The 24,179-nt window shown below is 48.0% G+C and overlaps 1 protein-coding gene across 2 annotated transcripts; it reads right to left on the reverse strand.

The window, feature by feature from the left end:
- Positions 1-10,963: 10,963 nt before the first annotated feature.
- Positions 10,964-18,905, reverse strand: LOC113178485 (phospholipase A and acyltransferase 2-like). Of its 2 annotated transcripts, none has more exons than XM_077797683.1 (4): positions 18,715-18,905; positions 16,256-16,364; positions 13,271-13,539; positions 10,964-11,247 (listed from the first exon to the last, which is right to left on the reverse strand). In XM_077797683.1, exons 1-4 carry the CDS (start codon positions 18,721-18,723, stop codon positions 11,152-11,154), a joined length of 483 nt encoding a protein of 160 aa, XP_077653809.1. In that variant the 5' UTR covers positions 18,724-18,905; the 3' UTR covers positions 10,964-11,151. The 2 variants fall into 2 exon arrangements, with proteins under 2 accessions (XP_077653809.1, XP_077653810.1); XM_077797684.1 differs by having other exon boundaries at positions 11,195-11,247; positions 13,321-13,539.
- Between the last annotated feature and the right edge of the window lie 5,274 nt (positions 18,906-24,179).

Consider the following 24,179-nt stretch of genomic DNA (forward strand, 5'->3'; position numbering starts at 1 on the left):
GTTTTTTATCTTCTTCTTTCACTAAAGGATTTCTTTGGAGGAAGAACTCAGCTTTATTTAGAGATCTCATTTCTCATTCCATAATTCTATGTATCTACAGCTGTTTTTCTTTCCTCACAGAGACATTCAAAGCTTAATTCCAAATTTTCAGAGTATCAGGACTAATATCAAGAACAATAATATTCCCTCACCTGCATCCCTTTCTGATACACAGGGTCCAGCTCATAAACATTACTTTGATTTTAAGTTCTGTCTTCATTCCTGGAACTTGGTAGATTCCTTCTAACTTTTTCTATTAAGCTCAGTCATAGATTTGACCAACCTTTCCAGATGCTTTTAATGAGATTAACTTCATATATCAGACAGTAGATTCTGGGTTGTAACAATGAGAAATAGGAGTTTGGGTAGTTGACTCCAGGGAACAACAATTCTTGTAGGAGGAATAGATGCAAATCACAAAAACAACCCAAATGAAGTCTCAAACATGATAAGTGCTACAAATAGAAGAGGTACTTGGAGTCCTAAGAGCTTTGACCTAATCCTAGAATGAAGAGAATGTTTTTGAGGACAGCACCCAGTGTTCCAATGAAGAAAAGGTACTCACATTGTAGGTTCCCTGGGTAAAAATGAGCCTTGGCGCAGGTAAGGTTCTGGGACACGGGTGGTCCTGAAAGAGGGGAGGTCTTCCTCTCCATGTGGCCAAGCAACAAGGAGAAATGATTCTGGTGAAGCAGACCCGGTAGAAAGCACTGGCATTGTGAAAGGTGAGCTGTGCCCTTGGATATGTGGGCAGAGCAGGGGGAATGCAAGGTTCATCCTTCAAGATTCACAACAGACTAACTGATCTGGGCCTGGGATTCAGAGCACACTTCCATTAAATGATAGCAAAAATAAACTAAGTATTTCCTTATTTTTTTTCCTTCCTGGTAGCTCAGAGCTTCCATTAAATTCTCTTTATTAACTTAGATTTAGTTGTGCTATTTATGGGAATCCAGGAACCAGCTTTCCACATCTTTGGGATTATGAGCAATGAATAGATATCACCTCTCTCCCAGAGTCAGAATGGTAGTGGCCAGAGTGACCCCTCTGGTGAATGATCCTATCTGGGTTGGGTGCTCTCCAGGGAAGGTTGCTGGTGGTAAAGGCACCAACATAGCAGCCTGTCGGATGAGCCTGGAAGACCGCAGGGGCCTTGCCATTTCTGAAAACACACTTGAAGCATGCAGGAAAATAGCAAGGAGCTAGATAGAGCAAACAATAACTTACTGGAATCCAACCAGGGCCAACTTGATTCACCCAAATTTGGGCATATAAATTGACTGTGTGTTCACATAATGATCCTAGGTGGTGAAGGCAAGACTCTTTGTTACAAGTGAACATCCTTTATAAAAAAGAGCTGACCAGTAGAGAGCACTGGAGATTGGTGGAAGGTGTCCTTCTGTCAGGCATGTTGGACTCATTAGAAGATGTTGGAATTACCCAGGACTCCTAGTCCTCTACCCACTTGGAGAATAAACTAAATCGAGACAGAAATAAAATGCATTGAACAAACTTATTGAGCATCTATTATGGGTCAGGAATTGTTCTAAGGTATCTTTCTTATGTCATCTCCGCAAACCTGGTGAATCAGTCTCTATTACCCCTAAATAAGGAGGAAGAAATTGAATGTCAGATTTTGGTGTTTTTTTCAAGGTTGTGAAGTTGAAAGAACTCATTGAGTTTTCAGTTAATAGTTCTTGCTTCCTTTTCAATGATCCATGAGTCTACAATCAAGTAGTGGGAAATATCCCTTGCGGAATCAGGACACTTCTCTGGATCTGGGTTCAGCTCAGAATGTCCGTGACAACCCAGAGGACTTCTGAGGAGCTGCCTTCCTAGCTGGGCTCAGAAGCAAGATCTCCTGTGGTCAGGGCCAGTCGGGATCCTAAGGATCCATCCTCCAATCACCACTCTGCACCAAGGGTACTTGTCCCAGGTAGGAGATCCACCTGTGTGAAAACAATCAGAGGTTAGGAGAGAATTTGTGATTTGACCTCAGGAGTTCTCAAGCCCAGTTGGCTCAGAATCTGGAAGAAATCGAGGTGGCTGAGAGCACTTACGGCTAGATGAGGAGCTGCTGTCCCAGTTTGAGAATGAGGGTGCTGGTGCACATCAGTGTCAGTTGGGACTGTATGGAAAATACCAGCCTCATGGTGATGAGGCCTCTGCTGATAAGCTCTAATTAAATCATGTGACTCCAGAAGTCACATGGCCTTCCCTTCATTTGATCATTTTGGATTAGGCCCTGACTTCCCTAACAAGACTCTTAAAGTGTTAGAAATAAAATCAAGAATCAATAAATGGTATGGATTCAAACTAAAAATCTTCTTCTCAGCAAAAGAAACAATGAGGTGAAGAGAGAACCTACATTTTGGGAGAAAATTTTTGCCACATGCACATCAGATAGAGCACTAATCTCCAAAATATATAAATGACTCAAAAAGCTTAACACCAAAAACCCAAACAATTCAATCAATAAATGGGCTAAGGAGCTGAACAGATACTTCTCAGAAGAAGATATACAATCAATCAACAAATATATGAAAAAAATCTCTAGTAACTAGAGAAATGCAAATCAAAACTAAGATTTCACCTCACACCATCAGAATGGCACTTATCAAGAATACAGACAACAATAAGTATTGGCAAGGATGTGGGGGAAAAGGCACACTTATATATTGCTGGTGGGACTGCAAATTGGTGCAAAAATATAGAAATCAGTATGGAGATTCCTTAGAAAATTGGAATGGAATCACCATTTGACCCAGGTATCCTACTCCTCAGTCTATACCCAAAGGACTTGAAAACAGCATACTACAGGGACACAGCCACATGAATATTTACAGCAGCACAATTCACAATAGCTAAACTGTGGAACCAACCTAGATGCCCTTCAGTAGATGAATGGATAAAAACTGTGGTATATATACACAATGGAATATTACTGGCAATAAAAGAGAATAAAATTATGGCATTTGCAGATAAATGGATGGAGTTGCAGAATATAATGCTAACTGAAGCAAGCCAATCCAAAAAAACAAAAAACAAAAACAAAAAAAACCCCAAAACAAATGCTGAAATGTTTTCTTTGATATAAGGTGGCTGATTTATAGTGGAGTTGGGAGGGGGAGCATGGGGAGATTAGACAAACTCTTGATAAGGTAAAGGGGTGGGAGGCGAAGAGAGGGAGCATGGGGGTAAAAAAGATGGTGGAATGAGAAAAAAAAACTGGGGCCAAGAAAGGTGTTGTCAAAAGATTATAGGCACTAAAAAATGCTACATACTCCACACAGAGACAGTAGGAAAGATTCCTACAGGCATCTCAGGAATTTGCAAGATCATTCACTGCAGGCTCCAGGGTGTGGTGAAATAAGAACCCAGTGGTCCCTTTTCAGAATACAGTATTTAGCTTTAAGGGTAAAGTGACTTGGAATGGAGAAAGGCAGCTGGAGGGGACAGCAGAGTGGAAAGTGACAGTTAACACCAGAGTGTAAGATTCATAGCTCCTTGAAAACCAGGAGGTGGGAAGGAAGGAACCCAACCTGATCAACAGTCGGGGGTCCAGTGTTTTTTGGTCTTGTTCCTTTTTTCTGTGCCCTGTTCCTCCCCCTTTGGAATGACAGGGTTTACTCTGTGCCTCTGAATATCTGATGGGTGTAACCTGCCTTTAAGTTTTACAGGGGCTCCCAACAGAGATAAACTGCATATGCCAAGGCACTCAGTCCTGGGGAGTTTTCCCTCCACAAGGGAACAAGGGGTAGTGGGGGCAACTAAAGGTGCATTTCTTTAAATAACCCAGTAGGAGACCACAAAACCAAGGTGATGTTCAGGAAGATTGTGCGCCCCATGGCACTCAGCCAATGAGGAACTGGGGGAGGCATCTTGTGCTCTAGGGAATAAAACACTGGTTGTCCCAATCTGTGAGTCCCTGAGCACAGCCACCCTATCTTGAAAGACTGTCATTAAGCAAGGGCTAGCTTTTTGCTGTTCTGGTGTCTCTTAGTCCATTCTTTGGGCGTGGACATGGGAGTGTGTTTCTCACAGAGGGAAATTCCTTTGAGAGGGAATCAGAGGGGTACCCTGCTTGCATGAGGGTACCTAGGAAGTTGTTTAACTGGACTCAGTCACCGAGGCACTCAAAGGCTTTTGCAGAACTCCAAGGAGTTCACCCACTGCAGAATCTTGGCATCATTCATGTGGTGCTGCTTCTGCAGAAATTCAAGATGCTCATGTTAAGGGGTCATGGAGGTTTCCATAGAGGGGATTTCAAAGGAAGCCCTGGGAACCAGGCAAAGTACCCCAGGCTGCCTCTGAGAGGTTGACGCATAACATTGTGAAAGTGAAACCAAAGCTGGAATGGAAAGGTTAGGGATTAGCAGCCACATGGACTGTTTTCCAAGAAATGATGGTTCTGCTGAGAAATGATGCCTTGGAGACACCATGAAATAGCCATAATTAGCTGTTGCTCCTCTAAGTTGTTTGTGTCAGACATGTTGATCACAGCCAAGCCAAGCCAACTAAGCAAACCCCAAGAAGTTTGGTATGCCAGGCTAAAAGAAAGCCCACAGAGGCTGCCACCAGGCAGGCCAAAGGGGCAGGGTTGCCCAAGCCATTTAGAGAACATATCCCACCACACATCTGAGGGGCTGTTAGCCCAGCTGGGCTTCAGTCTTGTTCTGGTCCCATTCCTTCTTTCCGTGTCTCTATTCCTCCCCTTTGGAATGAGAATGCTTACTCTGTGCCTCTGTATATTGGATATACGTAACTTGCTTTTGATTTTTCTGGGGCTCAAAACCAACAGTTTGCCTTCAGTCTCAGAGGAGACATTGAACTTGGACTTTGGGGCACTTCTGGAACTGATAGGACTATGGGACTCTTGGAGGTAGACTAAATGCATTTTGCATTGTGAGATGGATGCAACCTTGGGGACTGGGGTAAAATGCTATGGTTTGATATAAGGTGTCCCTCAAAAGCTCCTCTATCCATGCAGGAATGTTCAGAGGTGAAATGATGGGAGTGTGATAGCTGTAACCTAGTCAGTCTAGTCTAGTTTAAATGAACTGAGGGGTAACTGAAGACAGGTGGGCATGGTGAGTAGGTAGGTCATGGGGCGTGCCTTGGAAGGGCTACTCTTCCCTGTACCCCTTCTCCCTGGTCTCTCTGCTTGCTGGCTGCCATGAATGGAGCAGCACTCTTCCACCACACCCCTTTGCCATGATGTCCTGCCTCACCTTGGCCCAGAGCAATGGAGTCAGCCACCAGGCACTAAACCTCTGAAGTATGAGGGAAAAGAAATTGTTCGTCCTCTAAGTTGTTTTTGTCAGATATTTCAGTCACAGCAACACAAAGCTGACTAAAACAGTCCCCAAGAAATTTGACACACCAGGAATGTGAACATCTGGCTAGGAAAGCTGCAGGCAGTGAGCAGGGCCAGTCCAAGGGGGAGCCTCTGTGGTCTGCAGCAGGCAAGGTCTGCAGCTGCTGAAGCCCTTTCCAGTTCACACCTCCCCACAGTGTGCTGCAGATGCTGAACCTGGAGCCTCAGGGTTTAATGCTGCCCTGCTGGGTTTTGACCTTGCTTTGGTAACATCCCTTCCCCTTATGCTACCATTCCTCCCTTTTGGAATGGGAGTGTTCATTCTGTACCATTCTATGTTGGAAGCCTGTAACTTTTTGATTTTTATGGGGGAATAATAGGTATGAATTTGTTTTTGGTTTGAGAGGTATCGTTGGACTTGGGCTTTTGAGCAATGCTGGAACTTTTGGTGACTCTTAGAAATGAAATTAATGCCTTTTTTTTTTTAAATGTGAGGTGAATATGGGCCTTTGAGGGCTCCCTCAACCATAACCCTATGCTTTGGTTATAATGTGCCCCTCCCCAAAAAGAAAACCTCATTGGTTGAAGTTTTGGACCTCAATGCAGCAATATTTAGAGGTGGAGCTTTGCAGGAAGTGATTAGATCGCAAAGGTACTGACTTCATCAATGGATTAATCCACTGGTAACTGAATGGACTCCTGGGAGGTAACAGAAACTGTAGCAGGTCAGACCTCGTTGAAGGAGGTAGATCAGTGGGGTTTGCCCTAGAAGAGCACTTCTTGGCCCTGCTTTCTCTCTCTCTCTCTCTCTCTTTCTCTCTCTCTCTCTCTCTCTCTCTCTCTCTCTCTCTCTCTCTCTGTTATCATCTGTCCTTCCTGGATGTCATGACCTGATAAGCTTTTCTCTACTGTGAGCTTCTGCCATCATGTTCCGCTCGCTCAGGCCCCAAGCAGTGGAGCAAGGTGTCCATGGAGTGAAACCACGAGCCAAAATCAATCTTTTCTTCTCTACATTATTTCCTTACGTAATTGTCACAGTAATAAAAAGTAACACCTAAATCTTTAAAATATTTTAGCCAACTCACATCCTGACCAACACTAATAGCACCAGTGAGTGGGTCCTTTCTCCTCTTTCTAGTCTCCAGTTGAGCTGATTATCAAGTTTTTAATTTTTCAATGAAAACCGATCCCCAGGACTCAGTATGTTCACTAGGTAAATATTTGATGATCAGAGGTAAAAATGGCTTATATCAACTGCTTCTTTCATCACAAAGCCAACTGACTGCCCTTGGGATACATTTCCCTAATGGAGAGTTGCCACGGGAAGGGATATCTCAGGGGAAATAAGCTTCTTGCCCTTTCGGGCAGGAGGGACGTGCAAAGGGACTGGGCATTCTACCTGCTGAAAAAGTCTCAAGGAGGCTGGCAGGAGCTGCCCAGGGAGAAAAACATGAGGGAGTCCATAAAGGGAGCCATGTATTGGTGTGAACAGTTTCCTGGAGGGGAGGGCTGCAAGGGAATGCTAAGGGAAGCCCCACAAGTCTGACCCCCGCCTTCACTCTGACCACCTCCTCCTTCAGGGGTGTGTGTCTCTCTCGTCTTCCCCAAAGCTTCTCAGCCCAGAATGACCTCGTTTCTGAGTAGGATGCGCCACCTGAGGTGCCTCATTACCTCTGATTACAGGTGAAGGAAGTGAGCTCTGAGGGTCGTGCCCTTTTCTCAAGGTCACAGAGCTTGCACTTGCCCTAACCACCCAAGAGGAGCTCAGTCAATGTGACCTTCCTCCTTTCTGATTCAGACATCCCCAAACACAAAGAGTTTCTGAAGGGATAGACGGACATGTTCATGGATTCTGGAAAGTTCTAGGTTTAGGTCATCCTTTAGCCATGAGGGAGGGGAAATGAGAAAGGAAAGACAAAAGAACTCACACAGCTTATGGGATGTTTGAGGTGCCCCATTAAATATCCAGGTAGAGAGGTGGATAAGAACTGGAGGTCAGGTTAGAGGTGGGCTGAGGTAGAAGTTACCAGACTGCACCTGTGAGCAGTGCACAGGGGACTCAAGGTGCACTTGCCTGTGGCTGAGGCCTCCTCTGTCTCCCTCAGCTTCTGCCTTGGTCCTCCCTCTTCAGGTGAGAAGCTCAGGTGAGACCCAGACTGGAAGACAGGACCCAGGCTGACTCAAATCTCTGACCCCAGGAATGCAGGCACAAAGCTCTGTGCCCACCCCATATCAGGAACAAACGTCCTGACCCAGGAGCTGACTCCAGAGGATGCCATAGGCCCATTGTCAGGAAGAGCCCAGACAGGTCCAGCACTGAGAAGTGGCCGTAATTCAGGAAATGGAGACCCCAGGATGGAGAAGTGTGTGGTGAACAGAAGGGAGGGGAGAGAAGAAGAGGCCAGGCCCTCATTCCCTGGGACCAGGACAGTGAATTGGGCCTCCAGGTCGTGGGAGGGTGAAGGAGCTTATTTTGCAGGTGGAACTTCTCATGATCACAGAAAAAACTGATGCCATTAACTGCAGACTTTCTTTGAGGAGCAGCCACCAAGCAACAGTGACTCCTTGAAGCAGCCACAGAAATCTCATGTTAGAAGCAGCTATGGAGCCTCCAGTGGAGATGGACCTCACTGCCCCCTCCCCAGGTCCTCTGTTCTCCTGACCCTTGCTCTCCACCATGACAGTTCTCAGTCCCTTTCCTTTCTCTCTACCCCTCCCCCAGGGTTAAAGGAGCATCTAAATCTAGGAACTTTCCGGAGTCTGTAAATGTATCTGTCTGTCCCTCCTGAGGGTCTTCTGAGCTCCCGCCAGAGTCATTCTACCACACTCTGAAGCTTTTCCAGCCTGTATCTATAAACTGTCCCAAACTCCTGTGGACCAGCTCTGAAGGCTGCTGACCACATGGTCATGCTGGTTACAGCCACAACCTCTCTTCTTGGTAATAATTCCTGTCTTAGTCAGCGTTGTGTCACTGTGATCAAAATACTTGGTCAGAACAACTCAGAGGAGGGAAAGTTTGCTGTGGCTCATGGTTCAGAGGTTTAGCCCGGGTGGGCTGAGTCTTCTGCTCTGGAACCTTGAAGAGGAGAACGCGATGGCAGAGGGCATGGGGAAGAGCTCTGCTCCATTCATGGCAGCCAGGAGGAGAGAGAGAGAGGAAGGACAGGCCACAGGGAAGAAGAAGCCTTGCAGCACATGACTCCAGTGACCCACCCTCTCCAGCCTCACCCCTCCTGCTTAGGGCTACAACACAGTCCATCCACTCACATGGTATGGCGGGAAGAAGTGACAGCTTTCACAATCTAATCATCTAATCTTCCCTGCATTGACACAGGAGCTTTGGGGTGGGAGCATTTCTTATCCAGACTATAACAACATCTGTTCACCAGATGTTTTTCTAGTTAGTAAATTGAATGTTGGAGTTGGACTTTCCTTGGAAAAATTAAGGACTGGATACACAGCACTGTTGGAGATTGGAAATCACCTCCCTCTCCCAGGTGAAATTACTACTAGTTATAAGATGTGAATTGGCTAGAATATTGTAGAGACTCTGCCCAGCTCTGAGGTGACACAACATGAGGCAGGCCTTTGGAGCCTGTGCCTTTGGGACTGGCACCTCAATGCACCTGGTGTGGCCAGCCTCTGATTGGATTTCCAGTGGCTCAATGCTGATTTTGAAGACAGCATCTCGCACTGAGTGAAGCTTTCTTGTAAGGTATGGATACAGCACCCAGAAGGAGAGAGGATTGTGTCTTCACTCAGTAGCAGAGTGCTTGCTTAGCATGTGAAAGGCTCTGGGTTCAACCCCCAGAACTGCAAAAAAAAAAAAAAAAAGAAGAAAAAAACGACAGAACTGGTTCTGCAAACACAGTAGTCACAGGAGCTGCCTCCTTTCCCCCACACCAGAGGCACAGACAGAGGGGTCTGGCCCTGGGAGAATGGGCTGGAAAGGACATAGCACTTCTGCTACTTGCTGCCCAATCCTGATACCTGCTAAGAAAATGGGCAATTTATCCATGAAAAAATTAGTAAGAGGTTTGATTTACACATTTTTTAATTTTACAAATAACAGTTATAGTGGGGAATCAGATCTTATGAGTAATGTGAGCTCCAGTTGCTAACTCCAGACAATGGATCTCCTCTGGTGCAAGATCCAAGCTCTCTGCAGTTCTTGAGGGGCCAAAGTTGGAGCCAGGATTGCCCCCACATATCATTCTCCACTGCACCTGAACCAGGACCTTCAGTCACAGACCTGGCCTGACCTGCAATCCTCTGCAAGTGAAACTGCTTCATGGCCATGTGGGAATTATGTGATGGACCCCATTGGGCAGAGCTGATTGGCCCAGTGGGCCTTGTGATGAAAGGGCAGCCAATGGGTAGGCCAAGCTGTGTGTTGCACTGGGCCAAACAGATACTCCCAGGAACTAGTGTGGGAGCAGGTAGCAGAGAACAGTGGTGTTGAGCTGAGGCAGAAAGCAGAGCAGAGGGGAATGTGGGATCAGAGACGAGAGGCAGTGCCAGCAGATGTGGGGAGGAAGCAGGAGCTCTGAGGAGGTGGAAGAGACAGGCAGAAACAAGACATGGAGAGCAGAGGGAAGGAGTGACTCCAATCACTGTTTGCATCAAGAGTGGCCAGAGGAAGGCAGGTGGGCACTAGTGACAGGGTCACACTCAAGGTCAAGACTCTTCCACACAACTCAAGCCCATGAGACACCAGCCCTGGCTGACCCGGTGGTTTCCCTTCTTGCCCGTCATTCAGGTCAGTCTCCTTGCTGTCCTGTGTGTGTCCTCACACCACTTCAATAAAAATTACCTCCAAGAGGAAGGAAGCAGAAAAGCTTGAAGGACCAAGAGCCTGTGTGTGCCAGCACAGGCTGTGACAGCAGGCTGCAGTTGGTGTGGCTTAAACCACAGACTCCTACTGTGCACAGTTGAGCTCTGGAGGCTGGTGTCTTAGTCTGTTCTCTGTTGCTAATAAGGAAACACCACAGACTGGGTAAGTGATAAAGGAAAGAAGTTTTGGCTCATGGTGTGGACCAAGGTCATCAGGCCACACCTGGAGATGGATTTCTTGCTGGCAGAGTCCTGAGGCATTGCAGGAATCACACAGAAAGAGACAAGGAGCACCGAAGACACAGAGCCAAGGTGTATTTTATAGGAAACCCATCCTGAGATACCCACTAGACCACCAACCCACTCATCTAGTAATTATCTAACCACATACATGGATTAATCCTTAAAATTAATACCTCTTAAGGGGAATTGTGTTACAACATGGATTTCTAAGGGACAAACTAAATTGAAATCACAGTGGCTGGGAAATCCAAGATCAAGGTGAGGCAGACATGGTGTCCAGAGAGGTTCTTCTTGGCAGGCAGTTGGCCCACTTTTCAGTAAGGCTGCACATGGCAGAGGGAGGGAAAGAGAGCTTTGGTCGCTCTTCCTCTTCTTCTAAGGACACTAACCCACATTGGGGGTCCGATTCTCACCACCTTGTCTAAACCTAGTGACCGCTTTACACTACCATCTCTGAAGAGCACACATTGGTGGTTAGCGAATCAACATGTGCATTTTGGGTGGGAGGGGACACAAACATTGAGACCATGATATTGTGCAATCTCGTCTTTAATAGAATTTGTGCTGGCAGCATTTCCCTCAGATAAAGGCTTCCTGTGCTTTGATTCAGCTTTATTAACCCAAGTGCTCATGATTACAAAAGAGAGTGAAATCTGTAAACCAGCTTGCTCAAATCCCCCAGAGTTAACTGGTGCCGCCAACATAACGCCTTGGATTTATTAACTGTTCTGCAGTATTCTGGTCACTTTGCTGATAAGGAGTCCTGGAACACCATATAAAAACGTAAGAACAAACGTGATGATTCCATTAGTCACCTGCAATAAAAGAGAAGAGGGGGGAGTGGGTCACTCTCCACATCAGAAGTCTGAGCAGAGATACTTGGGCAAGGAACCTGCAGCTCAGGAAAGACCCATGGTCCCTGTCCTCTTCACCACATCCCAGAGGAAACACTATGGGCAGGAAGGTGATGGGTGTTTCAAACGGAGATGGGGAGAAGGGTGAAGGGGGCAAGTGGGGGTCTCTAGAGTCAGGGAGGTACAAAGTGATGAAGGGTGATCCAGTAAATGCAATGAGGCCGGCTGAAGTGCTCCCTGGCACCAATGAGGTTGGAATTGTACTGTCCAATGGAGACAGCAGGAGGCCCTGGCTTTTCTGATGAATAATTCCAAAGGAATCCCTCTCAGTCTTTGCAGAAAAACCCTTCTGAGTTTTAAGGCCTCTATCTGGGCCTACGTGATCTTTCTACCTCTCACTCTGCATCTCATAGAGCCAGAGGAAGTATTCCTATTTAAAGCCTGTTTTAGTAAATGCACTAAGACATGGAGGCCTTGCAAGAGTTATCTGCTGTTGTTTGGGGGAAAAAAATAGCACACTCTTTTTTCAGTCAGATCTTTCTCAAGCAGGTATTTGAAGGGGATGTTCCTTGGGCCAGAGCTTCATGTTGCCAGTGGTCTATCAGTGCAGAGTGTGGGCAGAGTCACTAGGGGCCCAGAGTTCTGCAGTGCCCACAGCACACTGTGTACAGAGAGGGAAGGAGAAAGAGCTGGAGACGGGCAGAGGAGGAGCTTCCTATGGAGACAAGTCAGAAGGGAACGAAGGAGTGAGAGGGAGAAGACAGGCGAGTCACTGAGATACCTTTGAGAAAATGTTCCCAAAGAGGGACCCCAGGGAGAAACTAAATGGCACAGCCACCACCAAGCGCACCAGCCTTTCTTGAGTTGAACCCTCAGGAGCACAGCAGAGAGGAAAGCACCCCTAAGGCCCCGGGTGTGGGGACTGATCCGTGTGGCTTCTGTACAACTTTGGAAGTAGGTTTAGATGCAGGACAAGGCACTTCCCCACCCCACCCCACCAGCACACCTCCCCTGGGTCCAGACATGTGTCTACCCTCCCAGCTGACAGGAAGGGTACCCACTCAGCAAGGTCACAGCAACAAAGCAGGTCTCCCTGCACCCCAGTGCATGAGCTGAAGGGCAGGTCTCAGTTTTAAGCCTGGGCTCCAGCCTGGAGCCCTCACTTCAGAAGGCATGGATTTTCCCCGCCTACCTCCCCTCTTCACCAGAGCCCAACCCTCCCCTGTCCTGAATCTGTGTTGCACAGGCCAAGGTCAACCTCCCTGGACACCAAGAAGGGAAGATGCAAGAAAACAAACCCCGCAACAGAGAGGCCTCCTGTGAGGCATGGTGGCACCTGCCTGTTATCCCAGTGCTTAGGGAGACTGAGGCAGGAGGATTACAAGTTCAAGTTCAGCCTCAGCAACTTAGTGTGGCCCCAATTTAACTTAAAGAAAGGCAGTCTTTAAATAAAATAATAATAAGGATGATGTAATATTCCTTAGTTTTTTCTTGTGTGTGTGTGTGTATGGTGCACACCAGGCAAGTGCTCTGCCACTGAGCTACAGACCCAGCACTTCAAGGTCTTTTAAACTAAGCCTTGATACCCAATGTCCCATAGGTCAAATCTAGGCTGTCACCTATTTTTACAAAAGTAAATAAATGAAAAGAAATCAAGCTCTATTGGAACGCAGCCTCGCCTATTCATTACAAAGAGTCTATGGCCGCTCTCGGGCTATAGAGCGACCCTGGCAGAGTAAGGAGAGGGACCAGCTTGCCCACAAAAGCTCATGTGTTTCTTGTTGTCCTTGAGCAGAAAAAATGGGCCCAACATGAGCAGGTCTCCTGCTCCTGGACCCCACTGCTCACTCTGCCAGCTTCCCTGACCCCCGCTGCTGGGCAATCTCCAACTCAGGTTGCACTGCCAGCCCTCAGCAGGTGCCCAGCCCCTGTGAGCTGGGGAATGGTCTGGTCCCAGGGACGGGGACACAGGCTGAGGACACACCTGGTCACTGTGGGGAATGTCATAGCGCAGCGCGGTCACAAAATGCTCACAGTTGTTAGTTGTCACTGAATAGGGGACTTCCTTCCCCACCATTTTCTCTGCCTGCTGGACAATTTTGTTGGGTGGCAGTGGGTTATACTTTTTATCGCGCTTGTTATTGACCCGGTACTTGTGTTTTCCGGCCACCACGGACAGCAGCTCCTTCTTCACTATGGCTCTGTTACCCACGACGGAACTGAAGCCACTCACACCACCTCCTGCCGCTTCACCTGTGGAAACAGTGGACTCAGGCCTGGGCAGGGCCACAGTGGCTCAGAGCTGGCCCCAGTCCAGACAGCCTCACTGCACATTGGGAGAGAAGTGGTTTTCGGAAAGTGGCCTCCTCTCCTTGTCAGTGTCTGTAGCCCACACTCCTTCCCAGCTGGAGCAGTGCTCTAAGCAGCCCCCCCACCCTGGCGTGGCTCAGGACAGCTGCAATGCTTTCATTGCTGTGCCCCCTCCTCCCTGACTCAGGCATGTCCTGGATTGCTCTATCATTAATTCCTTTCATATGATTCACATGGGAGGTCCTGGAGTCCAGTGTTGAAGGAATCAGAACTAAAATGAGAAAGTGAAAACGATACCTTCAAATATGTATTAAGAAACTCACTGAAACCATAGTTGAAATCAGTGGAATCTCTGTGAGTACATGGAGTGTTTCTGTAGTACCATTACATGAGGCAGAGGGCAGGTGTGCACACGGTACAGACCAATATTCACAGCATATTGGAGAAGGAGTTGATCATATTTATTTGGGGATAGAATTTGTGAAAATTTTTATCACATGTATAAAAATGTATTATGATTTCCCCCGTTTTAAGCACTATTGATCGCCTGACATTTTGCCAATGCCAAGATGCCCAGAATAATCATGATATTCCTAATACACCTGGTGGTGGGTAATGATCTACCTGGAAACACACATACTCCCTCTCTGTCTCTTTCATGTTGGATTATTCATTATTTGTGGTAATAAAATATACAAAGGTTTCCAACCTAAGGGAGCTGGATGCTGCAACCTGGGATATCTCTCACCCCCAATAACAATATATGACTTTTGAAATGTCAATCAAATTTTAACCTTGAGATAATTATGCATAAAGCATTCCTACATAATTGAATTTTTCAAGAAATTCCAAAGCTGATCATGAAGAGAATCTGGATATTATTTTTTCGTCAGCATGCCCTTTATTTAAGTGGAAATCTCTGAATTAGAAAAATCCATGACCAATGATTCTACAAGGCCTGAAAAAAGTTCGAACAATACATTAAATTCTCTTCAGGGAAGGCAGCCTGACATAAGCAGTTTAGCTTCAAAACTCCATAACAAAAGGGTTGGCAATAGCCTAACTGCTCCACAGGAAGGAGCCAAAACTTTTAGTGTAGAAATATGCCAATGATAAGTAGCCCTCCACACAGGCGAGGCTCAGGATGACTGTGAACATGGGGTGGTAACCTGGAACCTTAAAGCTCTAAATGATGAATGCAGGTACTTCATGGGACATGCCCCTCACATCAACTGATTAACTGTGGGCTCCTGGAGACCTGGCTGTGGAGTGTTCCCCAAGCACTTAGCGTTCTTCTCCACCTAGTTGTGATAACAACATTCTTATATGGGGTGTATTCTCAAAAGAGGTGAAGTTTGTTGGAAGACACACACTTTTCAGATGACCTCTATGAGCACTAAGCCACCAAAACTATATTCACGTAACCCTGTGAAGGATCTGCTGAGTCCTGGTTTACCATCTATGAGGTCCCCTGAAGGACAAACATTTGGTGACCATGAGTAATCTTGGGTGTGCTCAAACAGAAATTTTAAAAGGGCTGGGGGTGTAGCTCAGAGTTAGAGCACCCTGGGTTCAACCCCCAGGGCTTCAACCAACCAAACAAACCAACAAGAACAAAGGGCCCACCTCATGCAGCCCTAACTGGACACTGTCCTGATTTCCCCAGAGCTAGCTCTAGCCCAGACAGACCTCCCTCTCCTGCTGTGAGCAGGACCTTGCTGCTGTCCCAGGTGCTGGACCCCAACCAGGGAGCTCCCGCAGCAGCACAGCCTAAGGGGGACAGGTTCCTAGTGGCCAGGCTCAGGGACAAATGCACTCCCTCAATGACGCTTCAACAACTGAGTGTGAGCACTGCTGTGAGCTGAGCTCTTTGTCATTTTCTGTTCAAAGTCTCTGAGTTTGTGAGCTGCTGTAGGTGCCACAGAAGGTCTCAATGTCTCCCACTTGACTGACTTCCTATGTGCACACAGGTGCATGTCCACACCACTCTACTAGTGACTTGAAGGACTGGACAGTGTTCCTCTGTGTGCAGGTGAGTGGGGTTTCCAGCATCTCCGCGTGTCCCTTAAGGCCATGATGCTGGGACAGAGAGAGAGGAGGCCCCACACCTGGCCAGGCCCTGCACCAGGCTCTCCCTGCCCTCCTTCATTTCTCTCCCTCATGGCCTGGGAGACAGGAATCCCTATCCCTGCTCTTCTGAGATAGAGCTCAACTGACTGAGGTGAAGCCACACGCTCCACAGTCAGGAGGCAGAGGAGCAGGATTCCATGCTGGCCCTGGGGAGGCTGGAGGCCCACACCTGTCCATTGCTCTCTGCAGCCAGGTATAAACTCTTGGAAGGATCAACTCCTTCTACTGTTGTTTGACCTTGTAGAACTCCACAGACACAGGGGACTGGACCTTTGGAGGGATGCTCTTCAACTACAGCGGGATCAACTGGGACTGAACCTGCTCTAAAATGGAAACAGGTCAACAATTCTCCCTGAACTCACTGATAATGAGGACTAGCAGAGATACAGCCAGAGCAAAGAGCTGATTCATTCAGTAAGTGCTGACTGAGAGCCTGCTGTGCCAGGCAGTGTGAGGACCAGCACATAACTGTGCTTGCGTTCTTACCCTTGATCTCAGCCCTTGTGTTTAATAGAGAAACCATGCTTACATGTTGGAGCCATATGGACCACATAGCCATTTCCCACATAGATGGCCCAGTGCTCATAGCCAAGGTAAAAAATTTCAATGAGGTCTCCAGGTTTTGGACTTGTTCTGTCCTGCAACAGAAAAATCAGACACAGATAAAGGGGGCCTTTGTATGGAATGTTCCAAAACCTGACCTGCAAGAAGACCCAACCCAATCCTACAGAATCCCTGTGCTCATCACCTGTAGTAGTCAGAGAGGAGAGACCTCTCCTTATATAGAAGGGAAACCTCTCCTCTCCATTTACCATGTGCTTGCTAGCCTGGAAAGGTGCTCAGGGACAAGGAGGAGATGGAAAGTGTGTCTTTGAGGGACCATGGCAGTAGATCTGCAGCACAGAAGTGTGGGGCAGTGATGTGCACCAGCTACAGAGAGCACATTTTATGCACAGAGAAAGTTTGTATCAGCAAATGTCGATATGATTCCCAAGAAGGTCCAAAACTCATCGTTAAAGGTCACCACCAGCCACGTGCATGGGCTTCAGTGATGCTTATGAGGTACAGGGTGCCCACGTACAGAGCCCAACGTGTTAAATACTGCAGAACAGTTGACCCCACTGTCCATCATCCTTCGAGTAAGAAGTACCATCACCCCCCTCCACAGGCGAGAAGACTGGGTCTCAGGATGGTTAGGTGACTTTCCTAGAGAGCAGAAGATTCAGAGGGAAACTGAGTCTCAGGGTTCCCAACATTTATGCCTGAACAATCCCAGATAGTCCCAGACAAACTGGGGCAGCTGGAGTCTGTGCTCCAGGCCAAAATCAAGGCAAAGAAGACAGGATGTGGTTAGGAGTCAGAGGGGGACGGGTTCTCTTTGAAGTTCCCATGAGTGAGTTGTACTTCTGGAGTACACTGAGGAGCGATCCCATCTGTATGTATAACTATAGTGCCCCAATTAAAAAATGGGAAAAAAATGTACACTGAGGCAACCAGTTGCCCTCCCCCAACTCAGCTGAGCCTGGCATCTGGCCCAGTGCACCCTGCCAGGGAGCTGAGCTGCTGCAGAGAGAAGTGAGGGTGCAGCTGCCTGGAGGAGGTGGGAGATCTCCTGGGAGTTCAAGTCCTTGGCAGCAAGGATCAGGAGTCATCTTGACCCAAGGGGGGCTGATTTTAGCATCAGAAAGGTAATACCTGCTGGCAGTGCTCAGGCCTGGCTGTAGTCCCAGTGACTGGGAGCCTGTGGCAGGAGGATCACATGTTTGAAGCCAGCCTGGGCCACTAGGAGACCTGGCCTCACAGTGAAGATTAAAAAGAGCTGGGAAGTAGCTCGTTCATAGAGAGCACTTGGTTCACTTGCTCAAGGTCCTGGTTTCAATCCCTCGTACTGGAAAAAAATCAGCACACATGTACTGAAATACAGCAGATCGGTTCTAGGAAACACGTTTAAGTAATGAGAAAGATTCAAGTGTATCTAGGTGAACTGTACTCAGGGAACCCAGTTAGAATCCACCATAAAACACAAGGCTACAAGTCAGCACTTACAAGAGAGCTATATAGAGGTGAGTAGAACCATGTGGCAGAGTGTACCCCAAACTGCTTCAGGGGGAAGAGACAACACAGGGGGTCTGGGAAAAGGGCTGATTCTTCATGCTCAGGACTTCCACTTGGATTTTGGTTTCTTCTTTTTTAAAAATTCTCTTTCAACATCCCTTTACGAGTGCATTATACTTGTACATAATGATGAGTGTCCTGTTGCCTATACACACCTGCACCAATATAGCAATATAATATGCCCAGTATCACTCCCTAACACCTCTCCCTCACTTCCTTCTTCCCACCCCATCCCTTTCCTCTATTGATGTCCCTTGGACTTTCTGCTTTTTATTTCTTAAACAAGGCAAATATATTCACATATTATTGTTGAATAAATTAGAAAATGTAATTAAATTAAAAGAACAGAACTAAATGCTTTGGAAACTAAATGCTCCTCCATCATTCGAGAATTCCTCTGATCTTAACTGGAAGATCATTGCCCTTTTTCTTCTTTTCTAAAAAAGTCTTTAGTTGTAGATGGACACAATACCTTTATTTTATTTGCTTATTTTTATGTGATGCAGGGTATTGAACCCAGTGCCTCACATGTGCTCTCTACCACTGAGTCACAATCCCGTCCCAATAAGGTGTTTCCTGTAGCCTGGTTTGGGTAAAGTAAAGCCTTCAACGAGGTGCCAGGAGGCAGCCAGTACTCAGGAGACCAAACCCCACACAACAGCAGAGGCAGGGAAGCCTCTGGGGACCTGGACCCAAACCATGGTTCCTTTCCTGCTGTGGGAGAGCCCCAGACCTGCAGCCCACCTCCCCTCTCCCTTCCTGTCCCCTCTACACCTGAGCTGGAGCCCACAAGGACAGCACACATATTTCTGATAATAGACTGTCACTGTTGCTTTGAAAATCAAAGGTTCAAAACCCTTACTGGGGACTCACCAAAGACATCCTTCTGTCCAGAAGTGCTGTGTGTTGCTGGCTGGATGTCCAGACTTCGTCTTCCTGTAACTCCACCTACCCAAGCCTTAAGTAAGGTAAAAACAAAGGTCAAAGTTCACATAAAATTTTTAATCTTCCACCAAGTGCAGGGCACACTTCCAGGAGATGATTACATATGGAAATCAGTTGGAAGGGAGAGAGATCAAAGCCCAATGTGCATTCAGGAGGATTTGATGGCTCAGGGAACATTCCAATGTCCCCAAGTTTCAGAGAGAGAAGAAAGTGAAACAAGCAAATATGCTGATACTGGAAAAAAATAATAACCACCCATATCTTGTTGGGTGTGGGGAAGGCAGGAGGGAGGGACAGAGCCTTAGGGAGGGGTTTCCAGGAATGAGGGGCTCTGAGGACACAGACACACCCCACAAGGAGGAGGGAACATCTCCAGAACAGGCAAATATTTCCACCAACTTCCAAACAACCACACCACCTGGAACAAGCCACCAAAGACATTTCCACACCCTGGGAACCCAGGAGCCTGCGTGGCCAGAAGGATGGGAAGAAACCCTCCCTTCCTCTCCCCCAGGTCCCAAGCGCATTCAGTGTAGCCCAACAGGAAACCCAAACCCTACTCCCTGGTGTGAAGAGCTGCTGCTTTAGACACCAGTGTGCGACCCACCCAAGCCCCTAACAAGCCTTTCTCTCTGACACCCACTTATCAATGTTTCATCCTGGGCAGTCCACACAGCAAGGGCAGGGAGGGACTGGAGGCAGCTCAGCACCCTCACTGTGGGGTGTGGAGGAAGCAAGGACCAGCCCGACGCCCTCTTCAGGCTCTAGGAAGACAGGGCTGTGGGTGAGCACACAGGGGGACTGGAACCAAAACCGGGAGACTCCGTGTTCAGGATCCACAGTGTCACTTCAGACCCACTACTCCCACAGCCCACGCTGTTCCTGTGGACATCTCCGTGACAATGTTCTCAGGGTTACGGTGTGACCCTCCTCAAGGCCTTCCCCATCCTCATTTGGTGGAGGAGAGTGGGGATGGATTTTGCTAATTCCCTCACTTAGACACTGTTGGGCCACACTGTGCTGAGGGCCGTTGCCAAGTAGGAATGACGCATTGATTTTTCCTTGCCAGCGTACCCCAATGTTAAATGGACTTGCCTTGAAATTTCGCTGTTGACATTGCACGTAAGGTGACCCTGCTCAAGGACGAGGGTGGATCTAGATTTAAGGTGTATCCCGCAGGTTTGAGGAAATATCCCGCCCCTTGGGCTTAAGGCGTTCCCGGTTTAAGACAAGTTTAGGGCTTCCTGGTTTAAGACAAGTTTAGGGCGTTCCTGGTTTAAGACAATATGGGTTTTAGGGAAGTTGGAGGTTGAAGAATATTGCTGCTGGGAATAGGGCGTGCCTTCTGCCTGAGTTGCCGCTGAGTTCTCCTGGAATTGAGAAAGTTTTGGGACGTGAATTGTGTGGTAGATTTGGAGATTTCCCCTGAACGTGTGTGGAGGCCGGTGTGAGTTCGGGAATAAAGAATTGCTGTTTGAATCTACAAAGCTGTGAGTGGCTTGTGATTCAGTGCCAAGCCGAGACATTGGCAACACTGGACATCATTGCATCGCTGACCTTGAAACAGGTGATCTCAGTTTGCCCCTGGGTGCCAGCCCCTTTTTACAATATTACAGCCCCATCTCCTGAGCAGGAGGACTTGGTGGGCCCTGCTGGCTGAAGGGATGGCAGGTGAGTTGGGAACCAGGACTACCTGGAGCTTGTAGGATGGCAATGGAAACAGGCCACAGTCCTTGTGCTGGGACTTATAGCTCTTCAGCTAATCCAATGTGCTCAGGGTTAGAAACCTGGGCTCTGGAGCCACATGAGAACAGTCAACAACCGAGGTGGGTCCAACTGAAAGGCTGCCTGTCCCCAGCTGGTGCCTGCAGCTGCTGAGCAGGCCAAAGGACCAGTGTGCTCCCCCTGGGCAGAGAACGGGGCAGAATCAGAACACAGGCCCAGCCTGCCAGGAACACAGGATACTACATCAATGAGCTGCAGAACCAGCACTTTGTAGTTTTTATTATTTTGAGACAGGGTCCTGCTAAGTTGCCAAGGCTGGCTTCAAACTTGAGATCTTTCTACCTCAGCCTCCGGAGTCACTGGAATTGCAACTGTGCATCACTGTGTGCAGCTGTGCTAGCTTGGATTTTGAAAGCTTATTTAAAAATTCTACTACTATATGAGAGTGGATTTTCTGTGGGAGACAATGAGTTCTTTTCAAGTGCACAGCTCCTTTCTGTGTCCATGGGGCTTTAGTAGGGGTTGTGAGCTGAGGAGGGGAGGCACTGAGAGTGGCGTGTGAAGGGAGACAGGTCCCTGCTGTAGAAGGCGTGTATCTGGGCCTTGGGGGCTGGGCTCACACTCCGTCCACACTCAGCCTGCATTCTGGGCTTCTGGCTGGTGAGCTTCTTCCTTGCCTGCCTCTCTGTGAGGAGAGTTTGGGTCTCTCCAAGCCCCAGAGAACACCTCTGTCCCTCTTCTTCCTTCCACAAGCTTTTCCTCCTCATTCAGAATGACTCCTGCCTCACCTTGTGATCCATGAAGTGCCTGACCTTGATTTTCTGTGTTAGAGAAGTTCTAAGCAGGGTTGAGTTCAGCTGTTTCATGGTAATTAAAAAAGGAAGAAGCCAGGTTGCTATAATCATTAGAAATGGAACAGTTCCTGGAGGGCATGTTTTATAATTTGGAAAAGGGAAGTTGTGGGAGTTGTATTGCCCTGACCCCAGGGAAAACTCCCTGCCCTTTGTCTTCATATAGACAGAGGCTCAGCCTCAGAGCTCAGCTCCTTTCTGTTCACAGTGCCCTGGCCATGACCATAGGCAGCTGAAGATGGAAAAGAAACTTCCTCCTGCTGTCTCAGCCTTGCTGTGGCTGATGGACAGGCTGCCTCAGAATGGGGTGCAGGAGAAGATGGACAGGAGGCCTGGCTCTGCTACAGTCCAAATCAAGCCCTGGGGTGGATCTTGGAGATGCAGGGAGAGAGTTTTCCTCCTGGAGGCTGGAGGGAGCTCAGACAGGCACAGGGAATTGTGGCCCATCCTGTTCCTTGTATGATGGGCTCTGTAACCTGGGTCCCAGAGAGGGGCAGTTGAGCCAGAAGGGCAGTGAGGGCAGCCTGGTGGGAATGGGAAGAGGGGGAGTGGGCATGAAGAGGGGGTTGGACCAGGGAGATCCAGGGGTGCAGAAGAGCAGAGGCCAGAGGGAGCACGAGGTGAGTTTGAGGTCGAGGCCCTGGGTGGACCTGGGGGCAGAGCCCAGGGAGGGGAGGGAGGGAGGAAGTGTTGGTGAGGAAGGGCATGTGGTCTGGGGGACTGGGTATGGGGCAGCAGGGGCAGGAGGTGGGGAAGATGGCAGGAGGCTATGGGGGTCGTGGAAGCAAGAAGGGAACTGCCCTGATTAAGTTAGTAGACAGGAGGTGGAGGAGGAAAGGGATCGGGAGAGACTCCTGGGGTCTGCAGTGACCAGACTTTGCCATTGGAGGTGGCAACAGTTGGGCCGTGGGGCTGAGAGAAGAAATGTGGGACAGCGGGAGGACTTAGGATGACCCCTCTTTTGGTATTGGGGAGCCTAGAATTAGGGTTGGGGAGGGAGATCTCATCCATGAGATCAGGCCTGAAGAGGAAAGAGGAATAGAAAAAGAATTGTTTTATGATGCTGAGGTGCCCTGGGTGGAGTGCTGAGAGTGAGGACAGAGGTGAGGAACAAGGAGCAGAGCGGGGGCCCTGGGGTGACTCATGAGGGCTATGGGCAGGGGGAGGGTCCAGCTCAGCCTCTGCACACAAGTGACCTGAGCATATCCCTCCCCTTCCCTGAGTCCCAATCCCTGCACCTCCACAAGGAGAGGTTCACCCCTCTTCCTCCTGTTGTGGTGTGGATTGGATCACGGGAGGGACAGCACCTGAATCAGATGTCCACATCTCTGAGGACAACGGTGTGTCTCCTGCCTGACCTCCTGTTGGGGAACATGAGATCTTTCATGGAGTATGTGTCAGGGCCTCAGCTACTGGAGAAGGGCATCCTGAGGCCACTCGATATTCACTGGTTCAAGGAAGAAGATCTCATCATAGAGTCACACTCACAGCTAAGATTTATTAAAGCAAAGGACCCAGAGCAAGACGGACAGAGGAAAAGGCACCTGGGGAGACGTCCTGAGGAAGCCAGGTGCGAGCTTCCAAGACCCCCTCCAGTGGACTCACAGGGGATCACTCAAGTCCTTACTAATGAATTGGGACAACATGTGTGGAGGGTGGTCTACCTGAGAAGATCCCCAGTGTAGACGTCCAGGGTCTCAGTCCAGGGAGCGTCTCCTACTTCCTCTCTGCCTGGCATGTCCTGAAGCCATAGACTCCCAGAAGGCAGGCAGCATGCAGTGTAGACCACATTGTTCATACAGAGGGTTTAGACATGGTGAGTCATTGTGATCACTGAGGGCAAGGTTTACCTGCCCAGTTCCCAGACTCAGCCAACAGCCAACCTCGTGAGTAGGTCTCCCTAGGGATGCCTGTCTCTGATATGGTATGTTAAATCCTTGTGTGTAAGATACACCGATTCCAAGTATGTGGGCACCCACAGCCTCAAAACTGTGGAGGAAAAAAAAATCTGGAAAATGTAAAAGACAGATAAACAGTTGCAATTGGAGACTTGACTTTCCTCTCACATAACTGACAGAGTTCATGGGAGGAGACCATCAAGGACCCAGAACTGAACACCACCCCCGAGTAATCGACCTAACTGACATCCACTGATCACTTCACCCACAACAGCAGAACACACACTCCTTGTGAGTGCCCAGGCACATTTCCAATGTGCTCTTGTTCTAGATGATGAAAAAAAAAAAAAAAACAAACAAACCCTTACAAATTAAAAACCTGGAAATCATCCAATATATACTTTCTCACAAAACGAGGATTAAACCAGAACTCAATAACAGAAGAATACAAGAATAACCTCCACTACTTGCAGTTGGACAACATGCTTCTAAATAACCCAAGTATCAAATAGGAAGTGTCCATGGACACTAAAACATATTTTAAATGACCCCAAATCACAATGCAGAAGATCAACATTTGCGAGTTACAGCTAATGCAGGACGGAGAAGGAACTTTATAGAACTAAATGCATATTTTAGCAGAGAAGAAAACTGAGAGTCAGGATACTGAGTTTCCATCTGAAGAAGTTAGAAAAGAGTAAATAAGTGCAAAACGGGTCAGAAGGAAGGAAAATGAAGATAAGAGCAGCAATCTGTACAATGAGCAACAGAAAAGGAGAAAATCATAGCTCCAAAAGCTGGTTCTTCTAAAAGACCAAAAGTTAAACCTCTAGTGAGAGCTACAGAGGCATAAAGGAAAATGACACAGAATGCCCATGTTAAGAGTGAAGGAGGGGCTTTCAGACAAGGTCTGGCAGAT

The sequence above is a fragment of the Urocitellus parryii genome, chromosome 4 (genome assembly GCF_045843805.1).
Source record: "Urocitellus parryii isolate mUroPar1 chromosome 4, mUroPar1.hap1, whole genome shotgun sequence".
NCBI lineage: Eukaryota > Metazoa > Chordata > Mammalia > Rodentia > Sciuridae > Urocitellus > Urocitellus parryii.